At 44.8% G+C, this 21,332-nt stretch overlaps 1 protein-coding gene across 7 annotated transcripts in view; it reads left to right on the top strand.

Moving 5' to 3' along the window:
• Window positions 1-21,332, top strand: part of sorbs3 (sorbin and SH3 domain containing 3) — a 48,714-nt gene that overhangs the window by 3,555 nt on the left and 23,827 nt on the right. For 2 of the 7 annotated variants that reach the window (XM_043681156.2, XM_087984224.1), the window contains exons 2-12: window positions 1,135-1,444; window positions 9,686-9,757; window positions 10,853-11,113; window positions 12,205-12,274; window positions 12,552-12,664; window positions 13,673-13,736; window positions 14,907-14,948; window positions 17,330-17,423; window positions 18,299-18,413; window positions 19,394-19,447; window positions 20,468-20,566. In XM_043681156.2, the coding sequence (XP_043537091.2) occupies window positions 9,707-9,757; window positions 10,853-11,113; window positions 12,205-12,274; window positions 12,552-12,664; window positions 13,673-13,736; window positions 14,907-14,948; window positions 17,330-17,423; window positions 18,299-18,413; window positions 19,394-19,447; window positions 20,468-20,566 (963 nt within the window). In that variant the 5' untranslated portion in view covers window positions 1,135-1,444; window positions 9,686-9,706. The remainder of the gene's footprint in view (window positions 1-1,134; window positions 1,445-9,685; window positions 9,758-10,852; window positions 11,114-12,204; window positions 12,275-12,551; window positions 12,665-13,672; window positions 13,737-14,906; window positions 14,949-17,329; window positions 17,424-18,298; window positions 18,414-19,393; window positions 19,448-20,467; window positions 20,567-21,332) is intronic. The other 5 variants (XM_087984225.1, XM_087984226.1, XM_087984227.1 and 2 more) reach the window with 5 other exon arrangements.

Raw genomic sequence — 21,332 nt, 5'->3', positions numbered from 1 at the left:
GCTGGGGCTGTTTTCCCTGGAGCATCGGAGGCTGAGGTGTGATCTTACAGAGATGTATAAAATCGTAAAGAATGTGGATAGGGTAAATAGACAAGATTTTTTCCCTGGAATGGGAGAGTCCAGAGTTAGTGAGCATAGGTTTAGGGTGAGAGGGAAAGGATTTAAAAGGGGCCTAAGGGGCATCTTTTAAATGCAGAGGGTGGTGCATGTTTGGAATGAGCTGCCAGAGGAAGTGGCGGAGGCTGGTACAATGATAACATTTAAAAGCCATCTGGACAGGTATATGAATATGAAGGGTTCAGAGAGATATGGGCCAAGTGCTGGAAAATGGGACTAAATTAATTTAGGATGTCTGGTTGGCATGGACAAGTTGTCTGAAGGGTCTGCTTCCTTGCTCGACATCTCTGTGAGTCCATGACTGTATTTGCTCTAGTGTCTTAAGTGGGAGTACTCAGAACTCAGACTCTGGGGTGACATGAGCTATTGCTGACACTCTGTTGGATGTGGCTTACTAAGTACACCAGTGAGTGGAGTTGCAGAAGGAAAGGGAGAGCCTCTGTCTACTTCATTCACGCTTATGTTGAAAATTATTGTGTTCTGCCATGATGCTGCTCTGACAGCTACTCTTCATGTCCCTTGCTCAGATAGCTAGCTTCATTGAGCATCTAAATCAATGGGTATTCGAGCTTGAGTGAAGACCCCAACGCAGATCATTATTGTCTTCGCTCAATGTTGTTTCTGATCAGAGCAAATTCATCGTCATCATTGTCTCACCCATCCCCACCTACGCACTAACTGCATCCCTTGCCACCCTACTCTGCTACCCCATGACCATACCCTATCACACACCTCACACTGCCCTTTCTCTCCCCAACACTCTCCATTCCTCCCTCTCCAACATCCCACCTCCCTCGCTGCTTCAGCAACCCACACCTGAATCTTGGATCTCCAAGTCGTGGTTCTTGCCACAAACACAGCGTAGTGAGGCCTGTGTAAATATTAAGTCCAATGCTCTTTCTTTAAGAACCCCAGCTTGATGCAGCTCACGTGAGCATGAAACAATAAAGCTAATTAAGCAGCGACAGACTTTGCCTGAATTACATTGCTCAATTCTCCCTCTTTCTACTACCCCAGCTGCCAAGAACTGTGCCACTGATTGAACAACTGAGGGAAAGAGGAGGTACCTTCAACCCAACTCGTCTGCTGGCCTCAGCTCTCTCTCCCACAAAGGAAGGGACTTTACTTTTACGAAGTTTCACAGAGTTGGTGCCAGGAACAGCACAGAGGGCGGCACAGGAACTGATCAGTGAGTCACTGATCCCTTGAGCTACAGCTTTGAATGGACGCACACAGCTCAGTGAACTGGCAGTCTTGCCTTTAACCCTTCAGTAGCAAGACTACAGAGAGAGTTTGGCAGTGATTTACAGACTGGAGTCCAATCTTGGTGAGTTTTATTATATAAACCTGATTATCCAGGGGGGAGTTCCAGTGCTGAATCTCATCGATGGGTCAGTGTGGTTTGTTGCTGTTCAGTCGTGTGGTTTGACGATGTTGTTTGGTTAACTGAGTACCAGTAACCAGAGTTGAAACTTTATTGCTGGAACAGCACAGCAGGTCAGGCAGCATCAAGGGAACAGGAGATTCGACGTTTCGGGCACAGGCCCTTCTTCAGGATTCCTGAAGAAGGGCCTGTGCCCGAAACGTCAAATCTCCTGTTCTCTGGATGCTGCCTGACCTGCTGTGCTGTTCCAGCAATAAAGTTTCAACTTTGATCTCCAGCATCTGCAGACCTCACTTTCTCCTACCAGTAACCAGAGCTGAACTAATAACCAAATTGCTGTTTGATGTGCTGGTCAGTTAACTGTGTCCTCACACTTAATGGCTTGTGCACCTCATAATGTGGCATATAGACAGGGGGCAGCGGTTCAACTAGAGTAGGCATCATGATCAGAACCAATCACTTCTTCACCACAATGATGCAACTTCAGGTGCCTCTTGATAAACTCCAGCACAATGAGCAAGACTGACAGTCCTAGCCCCATGTTGAGTGAGTTCCGGACTGTCAGAGGATCAGTACTGAAGGAGTGCTGCATTGTTAAAGTCAGTATTGAGGGATTTCTGCACTGTCAGATGGTCATTACTGACGGAGTGTCACACTGTTGGAGGGTCGGTACTGAAGGAGTGCTGTGCTGTCAGAGAGTCAGTGTTGAGAAAGTGCTGTTAAATTGAAGCCTCATGTGGGGATATAAAAAATGGTACAGGCACATTCTGTCAATGCTGTTTTTAGGAACTTATTGTGCACTAATTGGCAGTTGTGTCCGCCCGTTAGAAAAGTGAAAATCTTTGTGAATTATTTTGTTCACTGCCTACTTACTTAAGGCTCTCCAAGATGAAGTGAAAGGTGTGACAGAACTGTAAGTTTTTCCTGTGGTGTCCTGACTGTGAGAAATTAATCCAGAGAGAAGACTGGTATATAGTTCTGCATCAACCCAGCCCTCTCTGTCTTCCAAGTTCGCAGAGTCCCTTTGCAATAAATGTGTGTGTGGTTTGGCTCAGTGTTATGGAAAAGAATGAGTAATATTGGCCATTTGGAAAGCTATACACAATTGCCGGATCCAAGCAGTGGCAGCTCGGGGAATGAGTGTGCCTCAGAGAGAAACAGAATCTAATACAATAACATATTGAATTCTGTGTATTGGCCACTCAGGAACTCCACAGTGGAGTCTTGTATTAGTCTTTATAACTGTACTTTTATAAAACTTGGGAACAGCATTGATAGTGAAATGCACAATATTGAGCATCTAATATTCAAAATTAAACCTGCAGTAGTCACAATTCAGATTAGATTAGATTAGATTACTTACAATGTGAAAACAGGCCCTTCGGCCCAACAAGTCCACACCGACCCGCCAAGGCGCAACCCACCCAGACCCCTACATTTACCCCTTTACCTAACACGACAGGCAATTTAGCATGACCAATTCACCTGACCTGCACATCTTTGGACTGTGGGACGAAACCGGAGCACCCGGAGGAAACCCACGCAGACGCGGGGAGAATGTGCGAACTCCACACAGTCAGTCGCCTGAGGCGGGAATTGAACCCGGGTCTCTGGCGCTGTGAGGCAGCAGTGCTAACCACTGCTTGTATTCAGCTTGTAATATTCAGCATCACAATATTACCCGTATGAAGTTTTGAGATAACCCCATGAAATGCAGGAAGAGATCTCCAATATACAGTATTAACCATTTCATCTGCATTATTAACTCTGCCATGTAAATAGAAACCCAAGTGCACTCTTAGGTCTGAAAGTCAGTCATCTCAGCTCCAAGACATCACTGCAGGAGTTCTTCAGGATAGAGTCCTGGGCCCAGCCATCTCTAACAACCACAACCATCTTCCTTCCTGTCAGATATGACTCCAGCCAATGGAGAGTCATTTCCCTCTTTCCCATTCATTTCCAGTTTTGCTGAAGCTCTTTTGTGCCACATGAGCCAAATGCTGCCGTGGTTTCAAAGGTAATCACTCTGACCTCACCCATTAGTCAAAGAAGCATAGAATTTTACAGTACAGAAAGAGGCTATTTGGCTCACTGTGTCTGACCCCGTTCTGAATAGAGTGACCCAGCGAGTCCTGTTCTCTAGCCCTACCTCTGTAGCTCTCTAAGTTCATCACTTTGAAATATGTGTCCAACTCTCTTTGAAACCTCCTATGGAACCTGCCTCCACCACTCTCCCAGGTAGTGCATTCCTAACAATTCTGAGTCAAGAAGTTTCTCCTCATCTCACTCCTAGCTCTCTTGCTGAAAATCTTGAAATTGTGACCCCTTATTACTAACTAGTGAAATCAGGATATCTTTCTTTACCCTATCAAAATTGTTCACAATTTTGAATATCTCAGTAAGGTCTCATCTTAATCTTCTCTGCTCCAAGGAAAATAAGCCCAATGTCTCTAATCTTTCAATGTATCTAAAATCCCTCATTCATTCATGGTATCATTCTATTCAATCTCCTTTGCATTCTCTCCAGGGCTTTAACATCTTTCCTTTGCTAAGGTGCCCAGAATTGAACACAATACTCTAAATGTGGGCTGACCATTGGTTTCTTTTTAAAGAGGTGTAGCATCACTTCCTTGCTTTTATACACTATGCCTCTATTTATTAACCCAAGGATTGAATAAACCTTCTTGATAACTGTTTCAACTTGCCTGGCCACCTTCACAGAATTATGCATGTGGATTCCCTGTGTTCCTGTACTCCCCTCAGAGATGTACCATTAGCATGTGTTGTCTCTTCATGTTTCTTTTACCAAAATGCATGACTTCACATTTCTCTGCATTGAAATTCATCTGCCAGGTGGGAGAAAGTGGGGACTGCAGATACTGGAGATCAGAGTCGAGAGTGTGCTGCTGGAAAAACACAGCAGGTCAGTGAGCATCTGAGGAGTAGGAGAATCAACGTTTCAGGCAAGAGCTCTTCATCAGGTATCATCCTGATGAAGGGCTCTTGCCTGAAACATAGACTGTCCTGCTCCTCGGATGCTCCCTGACCTGCTGTGCTTTTTCAGCACCACATTCTCAACCTTCATTTGCCAGGTGTCAGACCATTTGGCCAACTTGTCAGTGTTCCTCAGAAGTCGCTCGGTGTCGTCCTCACAATTCACTATCCTCCCTCTGAACATTTAGAGATTTTGCCTTCAACACTCATCTCCAAATCATTTACATAAATCAGTAAAAGCAAGAATCCCAACACCAATCCATGGGGAACACCACTTTCAACCTGCCTCCAATCTGGAAAATATCCATCTATACCTACGCTATCTTTTAGCCAACTTCTAAACCATGTTGCCAAGGCCCCATCAATCCCAAACATTTCTAATTTGCTAACCAACCTGCCTTGTGGCACTGTATCAAATAATTTCTGAAAGTCCAAATGTACAACATTCACAGCATTGCCCTCATCCACTATCTGTGTAACCTCATCAAAAATTCAAATTAATTTGTCAGATATGACCTGCCCTTGACAAAACTACATTGACTGTTGAGTAGTAACTTATTTTTCTCCAAGCATATATTTATCTTATCCCATATTATGGCTTAGATGAGTTTTCCCGCTCTGAGATCAAGCTGATGGGTCTGGAATATCCTTTGACCATTTCTGAAACAACAGTGTCACATTTCCAATCCTCAGTCCCCTGGGGCAAATCCTGTGTTCAGAGTGGCCTGGAAAATTGCTGTCAACGGCTTCGTTACTCGCTCCCTCACCTCTGTCTCAGCAATCTATAATGCAGTCCATCGGGGCCTGGCGACATCTCTACCTGGAGTCCTGGTAGCCTCTTTAGCAACTCTTCTTTATCTATCACTGTATTGCTCAGTTACTCAACACACACATTGTCAACTGGGCCATTGTTACACTTTTCTACTTTGGTAAAAACAGAAGCAAAGTACTCATGATGTACCTCTGCCATATCCTTTGTTTCAATAAGCAGCTTACCCTGCTTGTTCCTTATGGGCCCTCACTGTGTCCTTTGCTAATCTTTCACTATTAATAAGTTCACCAAATGTTTTAATGTTTGTTTTAATGTAGCCTGCCATCCTTTCCTCATTCTTCCTCTTAGCCTTCCTCATTACAAACTTTTGCCTCTCTCCTGCTATTGAGATGTTCTTCCTGACTTCTGTTGTAATTATTATTCCAGTATGCATCATATGCCATCGTCAAAGAGTATCATGGAGTTTAGTGGAAGCCAGATACCTTACAGTCTTATCCATAGATGGGCAGGTTACAATTGGAGATAGAGCCTAAGTTGTTTGGTCCAGTAATAAAGTGAAGTAGAGTGGTGCTGGAAAAGTACAGCAGTTCAGGCAGCATTCGAGGAGCAGGAAAATCGACGTTTCGGGTTTTTACCTAGTTTTTACCCAGTAATAAAGTGACCTTTTCAAATAATCTGTGCTGATGTCCTTTGGCCAGTAATATGAAATGCATAATTTGAATCAATTTCAACACTATTTTGGTTATTAATTTATCATCTGAAGCACTTTATTCATCACCAGTTGCTCTGAATAACTCTATGATTTTCACCAAGCAGTAAATGGATGTTTCGAATCCTGTTGCAAAGAAATTGGAAAGAGATTAATGATTAAATTGAGGCAGCAACTGAATTTATTACTACGTTCAGTCAGTGATAATTGTATGTTCAATTGTATGTTCAGTCAGTCAGAAAGTCAATAATTGCACTGAGTAAGTAATTTAGTTATAAAATTCTTTCAGTGCAGCAAAGTAAAAATAACCTCAGTCCTGATGTAGTTCATCCCAATCCTCATAATCACCACAAATCTTAATGTCTCTGTCAGTTCCCCTCAGTGCTCACTCTATTCATTAAGGTCACCACAGGGCTGACCTGTTTTCAAATGATTGTAATCTGCAAAGATGATTTGTCCTTTAAAGAGTAACCGTGGTGGAATTGCCCCAAAAATATCAGGATCACATTTTGATTTCATACTTTTCGTGATCTCTGATGACTCATCATGAGTTCTGGGTTTTGAGTGGCAATATTTCCTTGAATTTCAACAGACAAGTGTGTACACTGGGCTGGGCTTGCACTGAACAAATCTGGTCCTTCTGATAATGGTCGCAGCTCCTGAAATCACTTACCACTTATTAATCACAATAACCACAGTTTATTGTGGCTATAGATTATCACCATGGTGACTGAAGGACACTTTTCTGTTCCGGTATTAAAGTGACAGAAAAATCTAAAGAATCTGAGGAGAGAGTGCATGTGTATCTTTGGGGGAGCTGAAAATGTGTTGCTGGAAAAGCGCAGCAGGTCAGGCAGCATCCAAGGAGTAGGAGAATCGACGTTTTGGGCATGAGCCCTTCTTCAGGAAAGAAGGTATCTTTGGGGGGGACAGGACCAGGAATAGGCCATTCAGTCTGCCCCACCATTCAATTCGTGACAGACTGCAAACTTCCATGCCTTTTACTCCCCCATCCACATAGCTCTGAACACTATTGGTAATCAGAAACCTATCAATCTGTGCGTTAAACATACTCAACAGTCCTCTGAGGTTGAGAATTCCAAAGTGTCACAACCCTCTGAGTAAAATAATGTCTCCTCATCTCAGCCCAACATGGTTTCCCCTTAGTTTTAAATGGTCCCCCTAGTTCTAGATTCCCCCAACCAAGGAAACATCTGAGTTGCCTCTACCTTATGTAATTACCACTTCGCGTATTTGTAACTTTCAATGAGATCAGCTCGCGTTCTTCAGAACTCTACAGAATACAGATCCATTTTGTCCACCAAGTCTCTCTTCATGGAACAGTTCCACCATCCTGGGAATAAGTCTGGTGAACCAGAAATGGATTCAAAATTATGCACTTCATATTACTGGCCATGGGAGGTCAGCTCAGACTGTTTGAAAATGCCACTTTACTGTTGGACCAAACTACCAGTCTCTATCTCCAATTGTAGCCTGCCCATCAGTGGATAAGACTGTAAGGTATCTGGCTAGTCCCAAACCTCATGCTGGCAATAATATTTTCCTGAGGTAAAGAAACCAGCTGCACAAAATACTCCTGGTGTGGCCTAACCAAGCTCATATCCAATTAAAGCAAGACCTCAGCACTGCTGTCCTCAAATCCTCTCAGAATTAAAGTCAACTTTCTAATAGGCTTCTTGGTGGGCGGCATGGTGGCATAGTGGTCAGCACTGCTGCCTCACAGCGCCAGAGACATGGGTTCAATTCCCGCCTCAGGCGACTGACTGTGTGGAATTTGCACGTTCTCCCCGTGTCTGCATGGGTTTCCTCCGGGTGCTCCGGTTTCCTCCCACAGTCCAAAGATGTGCAGGTCAGGTGAATTGGCCATGCTAAATTGCCCGTAGTGTTAGGTAAGGGGTAAATGTAGGGGTATGGGTGGGTTGCGCTTTGGCGGGGCGGTGTGGACTTGTTGGACCGAAGGGCCTGTTTCCACACTGTAAGTAATCTAATCTAATCTTTTTAATAATTTGCTGTTCCTGCTTATTAGCCTTCAGTGACTTAATAAGGACACCGAGTCCAACATCTACACTCTGCAGCCAAAGTGGGTAACTTCACATTCGTTATATTCCATCTGCCATGTTTCTGCTCATTCACTGAGTCTGTCCCAATCCTCTAAGTTCATTAAACATGATTTTCTATTCACAAATCTATGCTGACAATCAACCTGATCATTGTTGTATAATTGCCTGTTCGCACCATCCTTTTTTATAGATTCTGACATTTTCACTCTGACTGATGAAAGATAGCAAGTCTGTAGCTCCATGTTTTCTCTCTCATTCCTTCTTAAATAGTGGAGTGATACTTGCTACCTTTGAATACGCAGGTGTGCTGTTTGTCTGTGCATATAGACCTAAATGCCTCCGTGTATGTCTGTCTGTCTGTGTGGGTGTGTGAGAGTACAGGAGCGTGTTCAGAGAAGGTTCACAATAATAGTTCCAGGAATGAAATGCTTGACATATGAGGAAGGTTTGAGGACTCTGGACCTATACTCGATGGAGTTAAGAAGGATGAGGTGGCGTCCAATTGAAACCTACAGAATACTGAATGGCCTGGACGAAGTGGACGTTGGGAAGATGTTTCCAGTGGTAGAAGAGACTAGGACCCGAGGACACAGCCTTCGAATAAGGGGAAGAGCTTTTAGATCGGAGATGCAGAGAAACTTCTTCAGCCAGAGAGTGGGGAATCTATGGAATTCATTGCCACAGAAGGCTGTGGAGGCCAGGTCATTGAGTATATGTAAGAGGCCAGAGATATATAGGTTCTTGAGAATCTAGGGGATCAAGGGTTACAGGGAGAAAGTGGGAGAACAGGGTTGAAAAACTTATCAGCCTTAATTAAATGGTGAAGCAGACCCGATGGGCTGAATGGCCTAATGTCTGCTCTTATATCTTATGGTCCTATGATCAGTGTCTGTGTTCCTGTGCACTCATGGGCAAGTGATTGGGATGGATTTTCCTACACTCTGTTACATTGCTATCTGACAGTTTGCTGTCCTGAGATTTCTAGCATATCCATTGTTAACTCCCTGATCATAGGGAGTGAGAAACCTGGGCTGGTAGACTGTTTTGATGTTCACTTCTGCTCCTGTTTTGAGGCTCCTAAATATATTCTGGTTCTAGTGCTTAACTGGACTAACAGCAAGACCCAGCATGTCTCTCACAACATTTATGTTGTCTTGTGTGTGTGTGTGAGCTGGCTTTGTGTGGATTCATAGCCTGCTAATGGGCTGTGTGCAGACAGGGAACGCTGACACTCTGAGCAGTCTTTACATTGGAGCACCTGCGTGCATCCAGCTCCTGTTGTGTGCTCTGGTGTGACACTAGTAAGTCAGTCAGTGTGGCACCGAAGCATCTGTTACCATGACACTGAAGCCAGACATTGTGTTACAGGGAACAACATCAGTTGTATTGATGAGCAGCCTTGTTTACTCAATGACCATGTGGGCTGGAGTGATCTTGGAATTATCTACTTGCAGAGTGGCTGGACAGTGGGACTTTCTGGATGCTGAGAATGCCTTTACTGGGTGCTTGTGTTTTTTGTAGTCTGTGTCATTCCTTATGTCTTGGTGCTGGGTTTGGAGAAAGGAATGTGTGGCCCTCAACTGGCTGTTATGTTTTCTTATTTACCCTTTCAATGTTTCTCTGTACAGATCCGTAAAGAAAGCCAAGGTATGGAACTGAAGCAAACGTTCCCCACAGCTTCCAGAATGGAGTCACAGGTAGTAGTATCTTATTCCTGAGGCTTGTGAAGCTATTAACCACTATTACTTCATGCTGACAGGCAGAAGACTTTGTGTTCATTGCCTCCAGTTTGAGTGTTGAATATTGTCACTTCCTGTCCCAGCCAGATTGACTGTTGATATCTGCTGGCACAGATTCCCGAGTGCAGGAAGTGCTGTGTTTGCTGTTTAATTCACAACTTGGAGAGTGCGTGGATGCACCCCACACTGACACTGTGTAGTTTCTCAAGAGTTCCTGACACTTTGTAGTTTTTCGACAGGTTTGTCACTCGATGGACCAGATCTCTTGACACGTATGTGCATCTCTAACTGACCTGTTTCCTCAGTACACATGTATACCTTAGTCCCTGGGAAAGAGCTTTGATCTCTGACAGTACAGCAGCTTTTTTCTATCTTTTGGATTCATTCTGTGTTGTGAACTTTGCTCTATTATTGGTTTGATGTTCCATCAACAAACTCTTCTTCCTCCTGTCATTTACCAGCTGTTGGAATTTGCACTCTCTGCCACGTCTCCTTTCGATGTCTCATCCTGTGGAACTCGATTCCTTCTCAATCACATTCTATCGGCAGCCTATGAAAACACAACCTGAACAACTTGTTCATTTATCTCATCTTTTAATCATGCCACTGTCCCACACACTGTCTACAAACCAATCTGGGATCTCTGACCTTCATTCTTCAGATCAGCCATCATCTTTTCCTGGGTTCTCCCTGGCACCCAATTCCTTGCAATCTCTCTATCCCAAACAATCCCATGGGATCTCTATGTACAGGATGATTCCTTTCTATTTAAACTTCTTCTGAACCCTTCAACAAACTGACAGATGGACCATTCAGTCCTAGAACAGTGCAGCAATCAGTGCTGGCCTTCCAAAAGTGCACAGTTCCCTCTGTACTGGCCCTTCAACACTGCAGTACTCCCTCAGTTACTAACCCTCTGAATGTGTCGCATTGCCTCAATTCAAGGTCAGCAGTTCTTGATACGTCAATTGTTAAGTTCCTTCCATCGGTTCCGATACAGGCATGGTTGCTGATCCTTATCAACATTTATCTGACTTACGAGCCTTGTTTTCTCAGGATGGGCCTGTATGTCAACCCAAAATCTTCCTGGTTTCCAAACACACAAGTGTCCAGCTGGCTGAACAACCAGGTGGAACTTTCCAGAAGAGGATTCCATCACCAATGGAAGCTGCGACACCTCCCTGCTCCAGCTCTGACAGTGTTCCCACACCCAATGACTTTGACACTTCGCAGCGTTTGAATCAACTGAAGATGGAGCTCCATGTTTCTCCAGGAACAGCCATCAATGGATGGACTGAACCACGCAATCCAGCTCTGGTAATGAATCCCAGTGACAGTCCCCACACAGGGTCACAGAGCTGCAGAAAAGTTTGACTCCTGGAAAAAGAGGGACAGTTGCAGCAAGGATACAAAATGAGCCGAGTGTTAGGAAACTGAGACGAGTGGTGAACAATTGTTGTTTGGACTGGTATAAGCTTTTTATTTGATGTTGGGACCCTTGCTGCCCTTGGTGGCTATTACAGAGTCAATTTGGTGCACCGCACACAAGTTTGAAACCTCGTGCCTAGTGAACTGTGAAGGAGAGAGTGTGGGAACCTTTGAAAGATATGGACAAGGTGCTGGAGTGGGCAGACTGATGGTAGATGAAATTCAGTGCAAAGAAGCATGAAGTGATTGATTTCGGGAAGAGGAATGCTGAGAGTCTAAAGTAATGAGTGCATCTCTAAAGAAGCTGCAGGAGCAGAGCATGTATAGGTGCATAATTCCTTAGAGGTAATTGGACAGGAGGAGAGAGCAATTGATAAAGTATACAGTGTCCTCAGCTTTTACTAAAATTAGAAACATAGAAGATAGCCATTCAGACCTTTTATTCATTGTGATCATGGCAAGAGGTAAAGATCAGTGTGGGGGTATTGGGTTTGAATTTATGGGACATTGGCACCAGTAGGGAAGGAGGGAACTGTTACGGTAGGATGGGCTCCACCCGAATCCTGCTGGGACCAGAGTCCTGGCAAATCACCTGTGGGTATGGAGATAGATGGACAAGTCAGGATCGTGTATTCATTCATTGTTGCTTCTTCACTGAGTCTGGCTCACGTGTTCTCAAACATCGTTTTGTTTCACTTCCTACTGCTTGTGTATCATCCTCACTTCCCCATTCCCCCTTCTCCTTCCCACTTACTTCTATTCTCTCTCTGTCAATCTTGTTGTCTCACTGTGTGGCTCTTCGTGTTCTCACTACTGTGCATTTCATTCGCTGTTTCCTCTCCCTTCCCACCCGGTCTATTCTCTCTCTTTTCCCATCTCCTCCCCTCTGTCTTCTTTGGTCCCTCTTCTCTGTCTTTTCCCTCTGTTTTACCTCTCTCCCCCTCTTCTCTCTCACTGTGTCCCTCCACTGTCTCTGCCAGGTTCCGGAGATGAATGGAAGTGAAGGACACTTGGCGTGTTTAGATGTCGCACCCACCGATCAGGCCAGGGGTAAGTTATCATTTAACATGTCAAAGGGAAGGACATAAAACTTAATGCTTTCGACAATGTAGAGGCAGCTTTATTCTGTAACTAAGCCTGGGCTGTCCCTGCTCTGGAGCATTTGATGGGGCAGTGTCAAGGAAGCTTGACTGTGTATCTAACCCTCTGGTCTCCCTGATTCTGGGAATGTTTGATGTGGAGAATGAGCTTTTCTCTGTTTATGTACAGTTTGCCCTGTTTGTGCAGTTATTGTGCTCAATGCTTGCTCTTCCAAACCCTCTTGCAGTGGAGGCTGGATCAGCTCAGGATAAAACCAGAGGTCGACGGGAAAAGATCTGGATAAAGTACGAAGGTGCTGGCCCGATGGATGAAGTCGGAATGCCTATTGCTTCCAGATCAGTGAGTGAGAATTTTGTGACCAAATATTCTTGACTCACTGTGACTTTGCCTTCCTCATTGATGTTCATACTTTCAGCAGATAACATCAGCAAGTCAAGGACAAGCTCACTACAGCAATCAGTGTGAAGTAATGCAGTCAAAACACTGAATCCAAACTTACCAGATTTCCAGTTACTGCCTGTGCCGAATCCCAGACTCTAGGATTACGGCACGTTTACAATCCCGATTTCCAGATGTCTGCCCATTCCCAGTACCTAGAATCTGGGTTTTAGGCCCTCAGGCTTAACTCTAACCTATCCTGATTCATTGTTGGAGGAATCTCCTATGTGAGTTCACAGCTGTACAGAGAGAGAGCAGAAGACTATTTCTGCAACCATTGCTGACTGCAAACCCTGAACCACTTGGATCTGCAGTGGATTTCTATTCAAATACAATGGTCCTGTTTTTGCTTTGAACATTGTTAGTAATGCTGAATGAAAGGTGAATCATGATTGTAAGTCTTTCACAAAATCCAAGATCCCTCCATATGGTAAAGATAATGAAGATGGGGCGGCACGGTGTCTCAGTGGTTAGCACTGCTGCCTCACAGCGCCAGGTACCCAGATTCGATTCTGGCCTCGGGCAACTGTCTGTGTGGAGTTTACACATTCTCCCCATGTCCGTGTGAGTTTCCTCCCACAATCCAAAGATGTGCAGGTTAGGTGAATTGGCCATGCTAAATTGCCCATGGTGTTCAGGGATGTGTAGGTTAGGTGCATTAGTCAGGGGGGGTAAAGGTAGAGTAATAGGAAAGGAGAATGTTACAGGGTGGGTTACTATTCGGAGAGTCTGTGTGGACTTGTTGGGCTGAAGGGCCTGTTTCCACACTGTAGGGATTCTCGGATATGTGGGAGATACGGACTCGGGTGAAAGGCTGCACGTTTGATGGAGCTGTGCATCCCATTCTCTCTCTCTCTCTCTCTCTCGGTCTTGCTGTCTGACTCTTGCTGTGTTTTGTGTTTTGAACAGAGTGTAAACAAGCCAAAGGATTGGTACAGGATGATGTTTCAGCAGATTCACAGCAGACCCACAGGTAACTGAGAAACTGACCAAGCAGGGAGGGAGGAGGTGGAATTGGGAGTGACAGGGTGAAGAGGCAAGGAGTGTGAGTAAGGAGGGGAGGATGAAGATGAGAGAAGGGGCACAGAACATGGCCAGGGGGAGCAGCTGTCGTCCAGAAGTTGAAAGATTGACTCAATTTAGACAACAGCCTTCCTTATCTCAGAACATCCTGAAGTGCTTCACAGTGAAATGACACACAGCAAGTAGCTCTGAAGACTGATCCAATCATTTGTTTTCCTGACCTTGGTTCAGAAATAAAGGTTAGGCAGAGTGCCCTGGTTCCAGTTTTGGCCATGGGATCTGTGACATTCATCCATGAAGGAAAATGGGAGTTCTGCCTTACAGCTCATCCAATCAGCACAGTACTCCCTCACTGACACTGGGAATTCCAGCCTGGTGTGACATTTCCAAGGTCTGCAATGGGGTTCAAACTCACAGCCTTCTAACTCAGAGGCCAGAATGCCTCCGACTGGGCCTCAGTGTCTGCTGGAAAAGGCAAAGTCCCAAAGGTTTTTTTCTCCATTGAATACCTGACTCTAGACTCTGGGCTTTGTTACTTGTTTGGCTGGAGAGAGTTTCAACCTTGAATTGCCCATTGAGATGCACTCTGGAGCTTCAGAAGGAAGTGTCTTCTTAAAAAGATGTGATGCGGAGATGCCAGTGTTACACTGGGGTGGACAAAGTCAACAATCACATGACACTGGGTTATAATCCAACAGGTTTATTCGAAAGCTTGCACCTTCAAATAAATCTGTTGGACTATAACCCGGTATCATGTGATTTTTGCCTTCGTTTCTGAAGAAGTGTCATACTGGACTCAAATCATTCACTCTGTTTCTCTCTGCACAGATGCTGTTAAACCTGCTGAGTTTCTCCAGCATACTCTCTGTTTGTTTCAAATTTCCAAGTGTCTGTAATATTTGCTTTTATTTTACTCAGTCTTCTTCATTGGTGACCAGTATTTCTGGATAGAGTGGATTCCTCAAGCCATGGATTCCTGGGTAGGGGATTCTGGAGGGAATGGATTCCGGGAAAAGGGGAATCAAGTGAAAGTGGAGGAATAAGTCTTCCCTTTTCAAAGTGTTATTTTGCTGAAATCACAATCAAGTGTCGGATTGATCCGATGAATGTCTGTTCACAGATGATGAATTGGATGCCTATGATGTAACAGACCAATCAAACAGTAAGTTCCTCGTTAACTTTTACCTTCAAGAACAGCCATTGCCCACTCACCAATCTTGGCGCAGTCTTCGAGACTGACATTGAGAGACATTTTGGGAGATTGATATCAAGAAACAAAGAGGTTATGTGGTCTGTTCCTTGTGTTTGTGAGGAGTCAGGGTGACAGGGGCCACACTGGCTGAAGCGACGAGAGCCTGAATGGTCTCCATGTGTTCCTATGTTTGTGCACTTCGTGTGTGATGAGTTGCATGATTTTTGTGTGGCTTTTTAGTTCTGGTGGAGTTCTCATGTTCAATTTCCTTTGTTCTGGGTGAGAATTTATTCCACAGCGATTTGTTCACCCCAGAATAAACTGCTAGAAACTGAATGAAGCTGAGAACATTGAAAAACCAGGGCAGCTGGAATTGGCCTCCATAACATTGGGATAAACTCCAACATGGGCTGAATGGACTGAATGTTGTAGTTTCTTATTGCACTTTGTAAAAGAGGCTGCGAGTTGTGTTCTTGCAGGCTTTGTGGCAAAGGTACTGCCACAGTATTGTTCGGGAGGGAATTTCAGGTCTTTGAGGTAGTGATCTGATACTGAATCAACAGGCATCACCATAACATGTAACTGGTATGCAGTTGCTGATGGTTCCCCTTGAGACTCGCCAGAGTGGGGCACAGTGCCCAGTGTTCTCACTGGTCACTGAGCTTTTGCAGTCACCATCAGACAGCCTCACTTCTTCAGTGAAACAAAGCAAAAGCTCTACAGCACAGAAACAGATCCTTTGGTTCAACCCATCCTTGCCAATCCTAACCTAATCTGCCAGCACATGACCCATATCCCTCTAAACCCTTCCTATTCATATACTCATCCAGATGCTTTTTAAATGCTGTCTTTGTACCAGCCTCCACCACTTCCATACACGTACCACCCTCTGTGTGGAAAAAGTTGCCCCGTAGGTCTCTTTTATATCTTTCCCCTCTTACCCTAAACCTATGCTCTCTAGTTCCGGACTCCCCCACCCCAGAGAAAGACTTTGTCTATTTATCTTATTTATGCCCCTCATGATTTTATAAATCTCTATAAGGTCACCACTCAGCCTCTGACGCTCCAGAGAAAACAGCCACAGCCTATTCAGCCTCTCCCTGTAGCTCAAATCCTCCAACATCCTTATCAACCTTTTCTGAACCCTTTCAAGTTTAACAACATCCTTCCGATAGGAAGGAGACCAGAATTGCAAGCAATATTCCAAAAGCGGCCTAACCAATGTCCTGTACAGCCGCAACATGACCACACAACTCCTATACTCGATGTTCTGACTAATAAAGGAAAGCATACCAAACATTATCATCACTATCCTACCTACCTGCAACTCTACTTTCAAGAAACTATGAACCTGCACTCCAAGATATCTTTGTTCAGCAACATTCCCCAGGTCTTTCCCATTAAATGTATAAATGCTGCTCTGATTTGCTTTTCCAAAATGCAGCACCTCACATTTATCTAAATTAAATTCTATCTGCCAGTCCTCAGCCCATTGGCCCATCTGATCAAGATCCTGTTGTACTCTGAGGTAATCTTCTTCACTGTCCATGAACTTTCAATTTTGGTGTCATCTGCAAATATACTAATTAGACGTCATATGATTACATCAAAATCATTACATATGAATGACGAAAAGCAGCAAACCCAGCACTGATCCTTGTGACACTCCACTTGTCACAGGCCTCCAGTCTGAAGAACAACCCTCCACCACCACCCTCTGTCTTCTACCTTTGAGCCAGTTCTGTATCCAAATGGCTAGTTCTCCCTGTATTTCATGAAAACGAGCCTTGCTAACCAGTCTCCCATGGGGAACCTTGTAGAACATCTTACTGAAGTCCATATAGATCACGTCTACTGCTCTGGCCTCATCAATCCTCTTTGTTAATTCTTCAAAAAACTCAATCACGATCATGAAACATGATTTCCCACGCACAAAGCCATGCTGACTATCCCTAATCAGTCCTTGCCTTTCCAAATACAAGTAAATCCTGTTTGGGTATTTTGAGGTAAGACTGAGACAACAAAGAGTTTCTTCTCTCAGAGGTTTGTGAATCTTTGGAGCTGCTTGCCACAGAGCTGTGGAGGCAGAGTCCTTGAGTACATTTAAGGTGGAGATAAATCAATTCTTGCTAAGTCAGCGAATTGAGCGTTATGAGGAAAGGGCAGGAAAATGGATATGAGGAATGTTCGATCAGCCATGATCCTATTTGAATGGTAGAGCAAGCTTAAGGGGCTGAATGGCCTCCTTCTGTTGCTATTTCTTATGGTCTTACCTGGTGGCACCGGGTAAGGAGTTTCCTAGATGTTATGCTGTATTTCCAACATCTTTATTTCAGCCTTTTGTGTTTCAGGAGAGTCCCAATGCAGAGATGAGCTCCAGCATTTGACAAACGTGGAGATTCCAGATTCTGATGCCCTTCAGCCAGATTTCACCCTCAGTCATTGGTAGGCAAGATGCTGGAGTTCTGGACTGAGAAGGGTTAATGCCTGTCCATTTGAGGAAACACTCATTCCTTTCAAATGACACCAGCTGTCATTCTGATAGTCCCGTTGTGGAATAAATATTCCTGAAGAGGCCACAGTGGGAGGTGTTTACCACTTTCAGATGCACAGTGGGGAAGCCAGTGAAGGGGTTAAATTCAGCTGTTAAGTGCAACCATTCTGGCTGAGTGCTCCTTCTCTCAGCAGGGAATGCTGCATGCATTCCTTCCACAGTACACAGCCCGATCCAGGAATCTGATCCAGATTCAGAATACTCCTGCTAATGGAGACTGTGACCAGACAGCTCAAACACCCCCCAGAATTGCCCCTCCTCACTCTCTCCACTGCATCTCTCTCCCTGTCCTTTCACTCCCTCGCTGCTCACACTCCTCCCCTTATTTCCTCTGCCTCCCATTCTTCCCTCATGCACTCCCCCCCCCATTCACAGATTCTCCCTTCCCATTGTCACTCTCTTTTCCCCTTTCCACTTTCTGCTGCTTGCCTCTGACTAGTTTGAGGGGCTGAAAGGCCTCCTCCTCTTCCCACCTGGAGACCCCAGAGGGGGAGAGCAAGAGGCCAGGTTCCCTTTCAGGCAGCAGGCGAAACTGCCGAGAATAGAGAGAGAGAGGGCAGCAGGAAGATGTTGCCTTCTTTTATGTGACTGAGCAATGAAACAGTGATTGTGGAATGTGAGCGATGTGTTTGTGTTCAGCTCAGCCACAGACTGTAGTCTCAACATGTTGTGAAATGTGGAGTTTCTCCAACAAATGCTCAGCCTTGGCTCTCATCTCCCTAAGCAACCATAACGCTTGATTTGGCATTTCCTTTCTGATCTGCAGGAAGGAGTTGGAACTCCGAGGAGTGGAGAGTGAAGGCCTGAGGCTGCAGGCTCAGCACAACAGCATCTTCAACTATGAGCCAGGAGACTGGACAGTGCAGGGGCCAGAAGAACAGGTCAGTCACTTTCTGGTTCTCAACTCTCCCTCCCTCTTTGGCTCCACCTCTCTGTTTCTGGCACAGTGTATCTCTATTTGTTCCTCTCCATATCTCATCTCCCCTCTCTCTTTCTATCTACCTATCTATCTAACTCTGCCACTAGCTATTCCCCCTGTCTCTCTCTCTCTCTCTCTCTTTCACAGGAGTATGAGCCAGAAGACCACACTGAGGAAGACGTTAACTGCCTGCAGTTTTGTAACTCACTCTCTTTCTCTCTCTATTTCCCTTTTTCTCCCTCCACCTCAGTACTCCTCACTCAAGTCTACTTTTTCTCCCACATTATCTCCCGACCCTCCTATTGCACACCTTTCTCCATAATCCGTTGTCTCACTTTCTTTTTTTACTTTCTCTCCTTCCTGTCTGTTTTTAGACTGTCTCTCTTTTTGTCTTTGATTATGTCTCTATATCTCCCTCTGTCTCTCACTGTTGTTTGGTGGGAATTGTTATCTCAATGTTGTTTGGCTGTGCCTATCTCTTGGGAGAGGGACACAGGATCAGTGTCAGACTGTGAACTCAGCTCTTTCACTCTGCAGAACTTCAGACTGTGTTTGTGAAAACTGGAAGCCTCTGACATAAGTTAACCTTTTATCTGGGTCAGTTTGTCTCAGATCAAATAATCAAAATATTTTGCCTAACCTGAGATGATCTGACCACTGGAAACTTCAGATCAGCATTGTGAGTTCAAGAAGTTGTGGCTCTTTGCAAATTATACACGATTCTTCAAGCTGGTTACTGAGTGACAGTGTGAGGGAATGGGATTAAGTGGGGATACCGTCAGTAACACAGGGCGCTGTGAGGGGCCGGTCGAGGAGTTACTGAGTGACGGTGTGAGAGCTCTGGATTAGCATCAAGGGAGTCACCGTATGTTGGGGCAGGGGAGAGTTCACTCAGTATTTGCTGTTGCCTGCATTGATGGTGCTCCATTTCCAATATTTTAGGCTGAATTATCTGCTCTGAATTCTTCAACCAGGAGACTCTCAAACTCCATCGAGGTAAGGGACTCCCTCAGCTCATGGCTGTATTCTCAAACGAAGGTTTGAATCAGGTGACTGGTGCCTGGGTCTTGCTTTGTCACGTCTGACCCTCTCTGTCCCACATTGAAAGTTGTCCAGAAAGAGTGAAGGGACAAGTTGGTAAAGAAGAAGTCTTGAAATCCAAACCCACATACTGCAGCAGGAGTCAGAATATTCTCTTAACAGATAGAAAATGGCACAGAGATATGAAGGGAGAGATAGAGCAAGAGTTAAAGACAAATGGTGGTACAGATTGAGTTACAAAAAAGAAAAGCAAGTAGAGAAAGAAAGGAACAACTTGCATGAAAGAGATAAAATGAGAGGGTCAGGAAGATGGAGCAAGATAGAGTCAAAATGTGTGGTGCTGGAAAGCCTCAGACAGTCAGGAAGCATCCGAGGAGCAGGAGAGTTTTCATTAGGAATGGGAGCTTATGCTCAGAAAGCCGACTCTCCTGCTCCTCGGATGCTGCCTGACTGGCTGAGGCTTTCCAGCACCACACATTTTGACTCTGATCTACAGCATCTGCAATCCTCACTTTCTCCTTCAGAGTGAGATAGAGGTAGAGAAATGCCCTGTCAGAAGTTTCTACACAAAATAACAGCTCATGATGAAATGGATGACATATCTTGTTAGATAGAAGATCAGTTCACAAGAGGGAAACTGAGATCTAAGGTGAATGGATCATGTTTGGGTTGGCAAACCTGAACTGTTAGAGTGCCACAGGGATCAGTGAAGAGACCTCAACCTTCTACAATCAAACTCACCGATTTGGATGAAGGGGCTGAATAGAGAGTGACTATTTTTCCAGCAAAACAAATGAGAATGATAAATGGAGAGAGATGGCTGGGGAGATCTCAGCAAGAGTGAGGGAAATCCAGTCCCAGATGTAAAGCCAATTAATGGAGAGGCAGAAGGGTTGCAAAGAGACAGGACTGTCTGTGCACTGAAGGTACATTGTGGCTTTGTGTCAGGGAATGATTCTTGTTTATTTGTTACAGACTTCACTCGAGAAAGAGCTAAGCCAGTTGGAAGCTGAGTTGGATTCTGATCTACAGAACCTAAAGCTGCGGCTGGCAAAGAGAGGCGGGAAGTGCCAGGTACAGATCTCCCTGCTCATACATCCCTGAGACAACAAGTAACTTGGCACTGGGTCCTGAACATGATTTCAGCTCATCCATTTTCTGTCTCACAAAACACTCCTCGCTGGCATCTGGTCATTGTCCCTGCAGAAACTTCAGCTCATACTGAACCGTCCAGTCAGGACCCCAACTCACACTGACAACTGGTCAGCCCTCACTCTCTCAACTCACTGACTGTCACAGGCTGTCTGCCGTGCAGCAACATTTTCATGCCAATTTTCAAGTCACTGCATCGCTTCCGATGTTCTAAATCCAGAACTCTATTGTGATCTCAGAACTCCTCAAATCGATGCTTCCCTGACGTAAATCATTCCATCCATGATAGATTTATGGAGATTAACACACGTATTGTATGTGCAGTTATAGCAGATCTATCCCTCACCATGGGGGCAGGCTCTTTCTCTGCATCAAATCTCTCTGGCCTGCTTGATGCATTGTGCTCCAGTGAGGCCATAGAACATGGAAACAGACCCTTCAGTACAACTCGACCATGCTGACCAGGCATACTAAACTGAACTTGTCCCACTTGCCTGTATTTGGTTCATATCCCTCTAAACTTTACTTATCCGTGTACCTGTCCAAATGTATTTTAAATATTCTAATTGTACCCATCTTTACCACTTCCTCTGGCAGCTCATTCTGCACAGGCACTGTCCTGTGTGTGAAAAAATTGCCCCTCATGTTCCTTTTAAATCTCGCCTCTCTCACTTCAAACCTATATCTC

This window comes from Chiloscyllium plagiosum, unplaced genomic scaffold (genome assembly GCF_037043375.1).
Source record: "Chiloscyllium plagiosum isolate Xiang-an unplaced genomic scaffold, Cpla_swu_hap1 HiC_scaffold_48, whole genome shotgun sequence".
In the NCBI taxonomy this organism is placed as follows: Eukaryota; Metazoa; Chordata; class Chondrichthyes; order Orectolobiformes; family Hemiscylliidae; genus Chiloscyllium; species Chiloscyllium plagiosum.
Note: the sequence above shows the minus strand (reverse complement) of the source record. Positions and strands in the feature narration are given on the sequence as shown.